This window comes from Lepisosteus oculatus, chromosome 20 (genome assembly GCF_040954835.1).
Source record: "Lepisosteus oculatus isolate fLepOcu1 chromosome 20, fLepOcu1.hap2, whole genome shotgun sequence".
Classification (NCBI taxonomy): domain Eukaryota; kingdom Metazoa; phylum Chordata; class Actinopteri; order Semionotiformes; family Lepisosteidae; genus Lepisosteus; species Lepisosteus oculatus.
Window position 1 is genome coordinate 3,269,969 of NC_090715.1, and position 10,678 is coordinate 3,280,646.

At 37.4% G+C, this 10,678-nt stretch overlaps 1 protein-coding gene across 4 annotated transcripts in view; it reads right to left on the reverse strand.

The window, feature by feature from the left end:
• Positions 1 to 9,502, reverse strand: part of LOC107080046 (ankyrin repeat domain-containing protein SOWAHC) — a 103,531-nt gene extending 94,029 nt beyond the window's left edge. For all 4 annotated transcript variants that reach the window (XM_069181199.1, XM_015368516.2, XM_069181198.1 and 1 more), the window contains exons 1-2: positions 9,177 to 9,502; positions 7,623 to 7,684 (exon numbers count right to left, since the gene is read on the reverse strand). In XM_069181199.1, the coding sequence (XP_069037300.1) occupies positions 7,623 to 7,684; positions 9,177 to 9,315 (201 nt within the window). In that variant the 5' untranslated portion in view covers positions 9,316 to 9,502. The remainder of the gene's footprint in view (positions 1 to 7,622; positions 7,685 to 9,176) is intronic.
• Positions 9,503 to 10,678: the final 1,176 nt, after the last annotated feature.

Genomic DNA, 10,678 nt, shown 5'->3' on the forward strand with positions numbered 1-10,678 from the left:
TAATATTTTTTAATACAAAGACGTAGTTCTGACAAACAAAGTACACCTACGAAATGTAATGTCTTACCAGTCATCTTCTCTACCCACTGACAAACGTAGGAGAAAACGTATTAAGCCTTGGGACGTTTTTATTTTAGCTTTACTTACTGAAGCCTTTTCTCTCTTTGTCTCAAAACCACTCGTCCCTAAATAAAAGCTTTCAAAGATATCCACCGTGCAATTTGCAAGGAGTACGTCAGACAGTCAATTATTTTATTCAAACTTGCAAAGCTGCTTCAAATCAATACACAACAAGGTACAACAGATAGACACAGACTGATTTATCTCACAAACTCAAGGATTTACTACACTTCACCCAACACCACTTTACAGGAAAAAAATAATTCAGCAGATTCAGGTTTTTCTGCAGAAAAGTCCAAATGACATCACTAACACAGTGGCTTGAAATCAAATGGAGATTCCAGTCAGATTATACTAACAACAACACAACTACAGTCATGGCATGCTTAAGACTCCGTAGTTCCACTGCTACATTGGGATTGCTTGTATGTACAATTTCAAGGCAATATACTATTCGATGAAGAAGACCGGGGCCTCATTCAAATACTTCATTATAAAAGAAGAATTAAAAATAAAGTCATGCTCGTATTGTTATTTCATCAGATTATACATGACACATAAAATAAAGCTATTGTAGCTGTTTAAACGCAACAAAGACATTTAAAGAAATTCAATATCTCTGCGCCTGAAGAATGAGAATGAAATTGGGCACGTATGGAATGTGAAATGGCAGGAGAGAGCAATTTAAATTTTAAATCAGAAGGATGTTTCCCGTTCAGTGTTTATGAAACATTTCTGCTGGGACTAAAAAGGTAAGAAGATACAGCATCAAAGCCATTTCTGTACAAAAAAACAGTGCCTCATGGAAGTCCATGGCAGGATAAAATGCTCATGTTCCTGTTCTACCAACGTTCTTTAATTAGAGTTCCTGGTATTCCATAAAACTAACACAAAAAGTATATCTTACACTTCACCTCTTTGCTTTAATTAAAACACGAGGCAAACTACGCAGGCAGGAACAGTAGGGGGAGAACTGTAAAACGATGAGATGAATTTAAAATATCATATTTAAAGCTTGTCGAGAAGAAAGGTTTTAATTTTAGAAGAAAAGAGGTTGAAAATGAAGGTATGCTAAAGTAGATGTGTGGTGCGTCCTGTGTACAGTAATCACACAGGAGTCAGGAAGTCTGCTGGTCCACCAGTTTGTGATTTACAGCAACTCCAGCAAAATCCAAGTCTGGTCTAAAACTGCAGTTTGTTTTCTTTTTATAGCCACATGTAAACAGCATTACAAGCCTAATTTCAGAAATCCTTTGTAATTATGTGCAATCTCCAAAAACGGTCCGCTTTTTGACTTAACGTGCCTCTCATACAGCTGCACACATAGCACGCAATTCTAAGTTTTCTTCTTTTTTTTAATTAAATTACATGTTAACAGTAGGACTCTTGAAAGTTTTTTTTTTAGTTTGACTTACAGAAATAGAAACAGTTGCATAAGATATGTAACATTTAATAAGCCAAAACACACAAACGGGAGTTTCGTTTTCAATATGCAAACTCAGAGATGTGACAATTTTCAGTGAAATGACTGTCACCTCTATCCTTCAACATTGTGGACTCTTGTGTGCAGTATACATAACCACAGATAGGTCTTGCAGTACAGATTTTGATGACTTGACAAAATTATAATTAGATATTTAAAAAATATATGTGTATATATATCATAACCATTTAAGCTTGTGATGTAAATTACTGAGGTGTTTTATTAGAAGTACTGCATATGCTTTGCTCATAAATGCATTGTGTGGATGAAGGTTTTTAGAGGAGTTATAGCATATGCAGTGTATAAAATAATCGAAAAATAAGTTTCTGTGTTGTTCACAAGGTTTAAATAATTAAAAGAATTGTTTTTCAGGAAGTATCAGACAAAAGTCCGTTGGCTGTTTCGGAAGAAATGTACAGTTTACATTCTGTGAAACGTCCCTTTCTTTCTAAAGATGGCTAGTGTTACAAGATGTGTATCACCTATATTTCAATTTGAATGCTGCCATCACAACAATGCTGGTGGAGATAATATATCTGAAGAAGGGTTCTGTTTGTGCACTTCTATTATTAATATCTGAAGCCATCGGTTCATACAGTGATTAATTCTACCACTTAAATTCCATTCCTCAAGCTTACTACATTTATTATATTGCAATACATGGGGTGTGCATTTTCTACAATGTAGAGTGAATTCACAGCCCAGCTGTGCACTGAACTAGCACGTGCTGAACCTTGGATATTGCGTATACAGTGGGCACAGAGCTAGATAACTGTGCAGAGAACACTCCTGCTCTGAGTGCAAGCTATGCCCTTATGCATACTCATGTGGCACAAAAACAGAGCAGCAATTCTTTGTCTTCGATGTGCATAGCACCAGAAGCTAACCTCGTACACGCAGACACATCCTCTCAGTCCTCCAAACTGAAAGTCACACTGTTTGACATTCAGTCAGCCCTGATCATGCCCCGTTGGTGTTAACTGTCACGAATGGGAATCTTGCTGCTTTTTGGTCAACCGCTGCCTCATTTTCGGTCCGGTCTGCTCAAGCCAGGTGTTCCTGCAGGTGACATGTGCTCTTTTTAAACCTAGTGACAGAAGGCGCTTCTTTTCTGAGGGGTTTTGAAGGAACTGTCCCTGCTGAGGCCCTGCTTTCCAGGATCTTGCACACTTGGTTCTGCAGCAATCTGGAACAGCGGCCGGGTTAAGAACAGTGGGAACTCCCTTTGTCCTTGTCTCACATTCTGCCTGGTACATATTCAATTGCTAATACTTGCAAGTGATCAAAACCTTATAACTGTTGTAAAGTAACAGCAGAACACAGTGCTGTCCGAGAAAGGCCAACGAGCCCAGGCAGCTTGATACCCTGCCGTCTTTGAATTCCAAAGCAATCATGATTGACTAGTGGCTCTGGGGGTGTCAGAAGCTATCAACCCTGTCACACCACAGGGGGTCCCCAAATCCAGCTCTCAGGTGCTTTTTAAATCCCCAGCTGTTTTTGTCAACCAAGACCCTCTAAACACGTGGTCTGGACAGAAAATAGGGGCTTCCTACACTCTTAAGTCAAAGGAAGAGGCTCCTTATTAGAGGTTTCAGAAAATATCTGATATATGGTTATGATATTACACCAGTGCAATATGAAATGGTTATTAATGGTCTGTAGTTACAAAGTATAAAACAAGTTTAGACATGGATAAGTAAAAAGATACACAAAAAAATTGCAGCCTGAAAAAGTCTTTAGTTTCAGTCTTTTGTACCATTAGAGACAGTCCATGCTAGTAAAGCCCAGTATTGTAAATCAGGCTGCACATGAAAATGAGCGACCGAAAGGGGTTAAAGTGATACCTCTCATCGGCTGAGCCCATCTGTAGTCTTTATGCTGAGAAATGGCATAGAATTCGCTAATGATCTGCCTATAATCTGCATCATTTCACAAACCAGCAGCGACGAATGAAGCAGCGCCTGTAATGCGCTGAAAAGAAATCCTTTGCCAGGCTCCTTGAAGAGCTCATTTTCACATTACTCAGGATTCATTATGCTGAATCAATATTCGTTTAGTCACTGGGGTTATTGACATATTTTAAAATAAAAGTATACCCTTCAGCTACTGTGCTCATTACAGGTAATTTGTCTTGTCATGGAGCAGGGAATATTATCCCAGTCTTTCAAGCTCTGACAGCCCATGGAAATACCTCCCCACGGTTACAACTGTAAATAATTTTTAGGTAAAATATTGAAAAATCAATGACTGCTTCCTGCAATCTGTCACAAACAAATCAATCATAATCTACACAGCTAGCAGTGAGATACGGGGGAGATGGGAGCAGACGCAATCTTTGTCTGAAATCTCTCATTTCAAAATCACTTCACATAATAGTGTCATCATTTAAACACTTAGCAGGCCCTGAGACTGCCATTCACAGTGAACAATTGCAGAGAGAGCACACACAGAGGAGGAGGAGGAGGAGGAGGAGGGAGATGCCATCACAGCAGTATAAACAAACACTTCATTTAAACAGACCCTGCATGAACAAGTTTCACAAACGAAGTCCACATCACTGGAATTACCATCGGTCACTGTCTGATCAACAGGGCTTTTCCAGATGTGCTGAAATGAACTACTGCCAACACCAATGTGTTCATTATTACAATAACAACAGAAACAACAAGAGCAATGATAATACTAATACTACTGCTACTAACAATCATCATCATCATCAGATTAATGGCTTGGCAATGGAAGACACAGCGAATTACAAAACTAAAGCAGTTTACTTTAGCATAAAATTGAAATTGCTATATTTTTTTAGTATTTTGCTCAGCCAAAATAAATATTTCTGTTGTGTATCTTGAGGTAATTAATTCATTTATCAGACTTTCCTGAACAAGAACGCCACACCCCCAAGATATTATTTTAATTATTTTTAATTAGTTATTTATAAACTGGGCCCTGCTTCATGCTTCACATTCAATATTAAACAGGTGAAGACTGTGTGACTGGGGTTCTGGAGATGTGTGTGGCATTTCAGAGGCAGACAGGAAAGATGTGTAAACACACCATAGTGTCTGTCTCATCCTCACATCTCATTAAACAAAAGGCAAAGAAAAAATACTCACTTTTTTTAGCAATCTAGATACTATGAAAAATAAAAAACTTTAAGACGCCCTGTAAATTCAGTTCCTCCTGAGATAATAAATATTCCTATAACATTTTATGTAATCATTGAGATTAAAGTAAATGAAGATGTTCCCTGTGAAAATCCTGATAAGACTGCTCATTAGATGCTACCAGTTGTCACACAGGGACAGCACCAAGACATTTTAATAGCAAGGTTTTGGAGATGTGCAATCTCAGAGGCCAGAATTACAGCACTTATTCAAAAAGAAAGTGTAATCATTTTTAAAGGCAATAACGGCACCAAGAAAAATTCCTTTCTGAGGAACCTGCTGTTAACATTTTTCGCTGCTAACCCACAATCAGTCTCAGTCCGTTTAGCAATAAGCAACGATGACAGCAGGACTACACAGGACCACAATAACGTGCTTACAGAAAGAATGGCTTGTGTCTGCTAAAACCCTTTCATTAAAAAAAGCTTAGAATCAGGCACAGTCCTATGATGTGTCATTTACCACTTCATGTGTAGTGTGGTGTTCGTCAGCACCACAGAGAGGTGTTCCTGGAGTCTGCACTCTTCAAACCTGTCCGAAGACATCACCTTTACAAATGGATTGCTCTTGCCAAGCATCCAAAAGGAATTAATGGATTGATCTGGGTATGTGAACACCTAAGGTGGAAATCCCATCATTGTGCATTTTATTTTTAGCATATAAGTCGGATATACACACTTTTACACATCTGGTTGTTGCCAAACTTTGTGGTTAACGTGCTAAAACACAACATACGTGCAATGCAAAAAACACAACAAAGCCTTTCTACCTCCCTGGTCCCCTGTAGCACTGCAATGAATCACAGTAAGGGACTTCAACTTTCTTGGAACGCTCCAAGACAAGTGACCAGCCCATTCTTCAAATTTACTTCAACATATTATTCTACTAAAAGATATGACTTAATAAACGACCCATATATTCTGTAATGCTATTAGGTAATGGGTGTTTGACATAGTAAAAATCAGTAGAATGTACAGAACATGTATAAAAAGGGAATTTAAAGCATCATGACATGAGTAGGAGGCAATGATTCTTACACCGGTGTTGAAGCAGATATGCCATCTGAGTTGCAATGCACTTTGGCAAAAAGAAAAACAGAACTACAGCAATCCAGTGTTGAGGAAGGAACTTACCAAAAACATTATTTACCAAAACAAAATCAACCTTAATGTATAATATTCCTCAATTTGGCTTAAACCATACATTAAAAAGCCTTTAGTGTTAGTTCTAAATGTTTGCTCTGCATTGCATTCTGTGTATTGGATGCAAAACTTAAGTCAAGTTCAATTATCATTTAATGCATCTGCCTTCATATTTCACAGCTAAGAAGACATTTTCTCGGGATGTTAATTAATATAATGATGAACACCTGTGTAGTCATTCTTTGGCGAGACAGGATAATCAATCATAATCCTTTAAGTACATTCAAAGACAGCAAAATGATGTGACGGAACCAATCTGTTGGCATTCTTTGTAGTACTTTTTAATGCATTGCTTGTACACAGAATGATTATGCGAGAACAGACTATTATGGATGTAAGGCTATAGGATTTTAAAGCTCAGACTCAGAGCAGCTATTACAGTAATTAAATAAAAGACATAATATCTGTGCTTCTCATAGTACTAATGATACACTAACACAGTAACAAGCACTTACTCAAATTTTAGACGCAGCACAGTGCACTCTATAAGGGCGAGTCTGAATGCTCTGATTGTGCCTTTTGTTCTCGAAAGCTAAGTTTACATGCCAGAGTAATTATTAGGCATGCCATTGCTATACCCCTGTGGAATGCCAGGCCTGGCTCAGAATGTGCTTTTACAGTGATTGAATGCATCTACATGAAGTTTCTGATTGTTAGATTTAACTTTTGTTATTGCTCATAATGCTTCTGGGATAATGACATACCATAGCTACTATGCAGAGCTGGAAACAAAACGATGATCAATTAAAAAAAAATCCTCCACAAGCAGCAGGACATGAACAAAACACTAGGCAGATAAATCTCATTCTACCACTTTCCTATTCTAAAATATCAACTTTGTACTTTCTACACAAACGCCTAGTGTAGTGGAGAACTGTGTTCAACTTAGACGGTGTCCCACTAAATATATCTATATATGTGTGCATGAAATTTTAAAATGCAGTACCTTGTGTGGAAACGCTACCATTTTCACAGGTGTTTTGAGCCCCAAACACCTGAGATGTAGCGCACTAGGATTGTGCCTAAAAAAGCACAGGGTTATTTCTTGCAGCCAGACTAATTTTAAGATCTGTGAGACTCCACAAGATCAATCCCTGCAGGAATTACTTATTTAATTACACTGACAAAATACACAAAGGGGTGCACACCTGAGACACGAAAATCCGATTTTAGTTCTTCAATATAAAAAATAAATAAATTACACAAGAAATGCACATAATCCTCATAATTTGGAGGCTTTTTGGAGCCATAATTTGGCTTCTCCCCGTTAAACACAGTGTACTTGATTTTTTTTTTTTGCTGTAAAGACGTCTTAGCCGTGTTTAGCATTTAGCGCACAATCGTGAACATATTCCCTTTTTCTGTTCTCTTTGCCTTCTTTTTCTCAACTAAGATTCGGTAGAGCATTCAGAAATACAGACTACAAAACGAACCCAAAATCCAGAGAGAAGAGGAAATTGTGACACTATCACACGCAAACGCCGACTAAGGTTAGGAATCCCGTAAGCGAAAATAAACCACACGGCGCTTGCGGCTCCGCTAGTGTAACTTTGTTGCACGTACACTTATTTTCAATCACATTAAGTGCCAATTAATCCCTCTTTTGTGAGATTCTCTTACACATCTATGTGTAAGTTTTTTTTCCCTTACCTCCACTTCCACCAGTCGGGCAGCACAAGTGAGTAGATCCTTAAACCGTTTCCTTTGAAGCTCTGCATTAACAGAAACAGACGTGAATCATTATCTAATATTTTATAGTATTAACAGAGCTATACTATACACATCTTTATATAAACTGCACAATTGCACAATTATATTGCGTTATTTATCAGTCTTTAATTATCAACAGATATAGGCAAAAAGCTTTTTTATTATCTTTAAATTGCTTAAATTATATTTTAACAATAACAATTTTATTTGAAGGTACAACTGACATTTCTAGTTTTATATTTTATAACATTTTATATATGAAAATGTTTAAAACGATTACTGAAATTACAATATTTTGTGTACATATTTTATTTACGAAAGGGATATTAAGATATTTCTTTTTAACGTTTGCGAATACGCATTATTACAATTAATCAATGTTCTGGATTTATTTACCCCTAAATTATATTTTTTAAATACGAATCAATACAGGTGGACAAAGGCTAAGCGTGGATACAGAAAGTACAGAAGCCATATTTAAGATGCATTAAATAACAGGAGCTCTACATTTCCACATGCATGTGTATTTTTAATCATTTAATAAAAAATTGCAAGGTCAAAAATAAATTACATCCATTATTTGCCGCAGATATCCCCTTGGCACAACGAGCGAAACTCTTTTGAATTTCAATTGGCTGCCGAGTGGCAGACCCCTAAGCTAATACATCAAAGTAAATTTGGCGTCTACTAATCGGTTTAGGACACAGATTTGGAATTGCTAAAATCCTTATGAATCGCTTGAACATTGTGTGCGTTACCAGCCCGCTACTTAAATCGCAAGGGGGAAAACACACTTAAACTCTAGGACACTGTGCAAACCTGCCAGTTGTTGTACTGTAACAATTTAACTTAAACAACCACTGTGTTTGTGCAGTAATTAGTTCGCTACAATAGGCAATGCTTTCTAATAATAGTCTGCAAATCCAAATTAGATTACGCATAGTCCCTAAGGCATTTTGAGTTTTAAGTGCACCAGCCTGCGCGTGGTTCCCGGCGAGCTTCTATGGTGATTTATGCACTGGTGGTCAAGCACAGGGTTATGTCAGCTCTTGTCCTTTTACATTATTATTAAATAATATAAAGATTATATGGTACAGGACGGCAAACAGTGAGTTTTTTTTCGGGTCGCAATAGAATTCTCTTTAGTCTGCAAGAAAAAGCATTATTTCATCAATTGTACGACGACAATTTTTAGAACGCACGAGTCAGGCATGCACGGCAATATTAATTGTATGTCACGTTTTCTCTAACTTTAATAAGCCACCTGTCCCGCGAAACTACAAATTCCATTACCGCTTGTTTGCAATATATGTCTGGTAATCCTATAACTCAGAGAGATAAGCGCACGAACCGTTTAGCTGAGCTAAGCAAAACAATACACAATAAAGTGCACTCACTTTATGTTTGAATTTAAATTGTGGACAAGACAACAAAACATTTACAAACATATTAGTTACCGAGTATCAACACAGTGATACTCAGCATGTATCCTACCTCTTTCCTGATGGTCTGCTTGATATAAAACCTTCTTAAAAATATTTACTAGGTCCAGGTATTTAATTTCGCCTCCTCTCTCCTCTATTGCTGATATAATAAACTCCTTATCAAGCTCAATTGGAGTCGAGGAAGTCATTATTGCCTGATAACAGTGTATCAATGAATGATGACGTCACCCTTCTAAACAGCCGGCTATCTGGTCTTCCGGTATCCTTGACAACCGGTACGCTCTTTTTATTTGATTGACGAACACGTCAGCCAATTGCATCTTGGAGCACCGATACCATTCTTTTTTTAATTCACCAATGAGCTATAACTACAGAGCCAAGAATCATGGGAGATGTAGTTTTATTATACTACCAGCACTCCATGATCATTAAAGCTTTTAAATTTTATTTACTCCTACATTTTCATCTTTTTCTACAAACACAGTCATCATTATTCTCATAATCCCCATTATTATTATTATTATTATTATTAAATTCGAATAAACTTAAAGATGTTTAGGCTTTCAGACCATATTGGCTGGTATACATATATTAGATTACTGTTTGCAGTGGAGCTTAAATATAATTTCTTATTAATGATTAATAGTAGCAAAAGAAGGTCAGGTAAGCGAACCCTGGTCACTGTTAGGTACTGCAGTCCAAACGCAGTGAAGTCATTCCTGCTCCGGAATTGCACGGCGCTGAACAGCGGACCGCGCGCTGGAATCACAGACTGTTTTAGCTCGCAGCAGCACGTGACGGCGGAGAGAGGCAGCGGTCGGGCTCGTTAACAGCGCCTACAGCGATCCCTTTCGGTTTACAGGGGATCTCCGAGATGCTCCACAACAGCTGCTGTCGGGGGAGAACTGCGATAGATATCAACTATACCGCGTATTATGGTGCTCTACAGAGAACATCTTCAAAATCGGTTAATTGTGGAATACCGGCTTAATTGCATTCATAATTATAAGCTCTTTGGTGTTTTATTATGTGCCTTGAAAATAGTGGACATTTCAATTGTTCTAAAGGTTTTTCTACCAAATGTATCACTGAATGTGAACTGCTTAACAGATATATCCTTTATTCCTACTGGTTGCAACCAAGGTTTTTCAAAAAAAATATGAAAATTCTAAAAAAATTAAAATATATGGAAAATAAACGTAGAATAATATTTTAATAATAATAATAATAATAATAATAATAATAATAATAATAATAATAATAATAGATTCCACACAAAAGCTAGTTGACCAAAAGGGAGATAAGCACCAGATTAGGAATATAGCCGATAAAGCAGAAAGAGAATTAAATAAATCTGGATATGTTGGTGTCGGGAAATATATCTGCTGGAATCAAAAGAGATTACATCCTCTGACCGCCGCGGATTTACCGTACTTCATATGGTATTAATCAGCTTTCGCTTCGTCCATTTTATGAGTTTTCAGGAAGGCAAGCTCGAGTCGTTCACGCCTGGATCACGCCACAAGCAGCTAGACCCCAGCACCTGTTAAT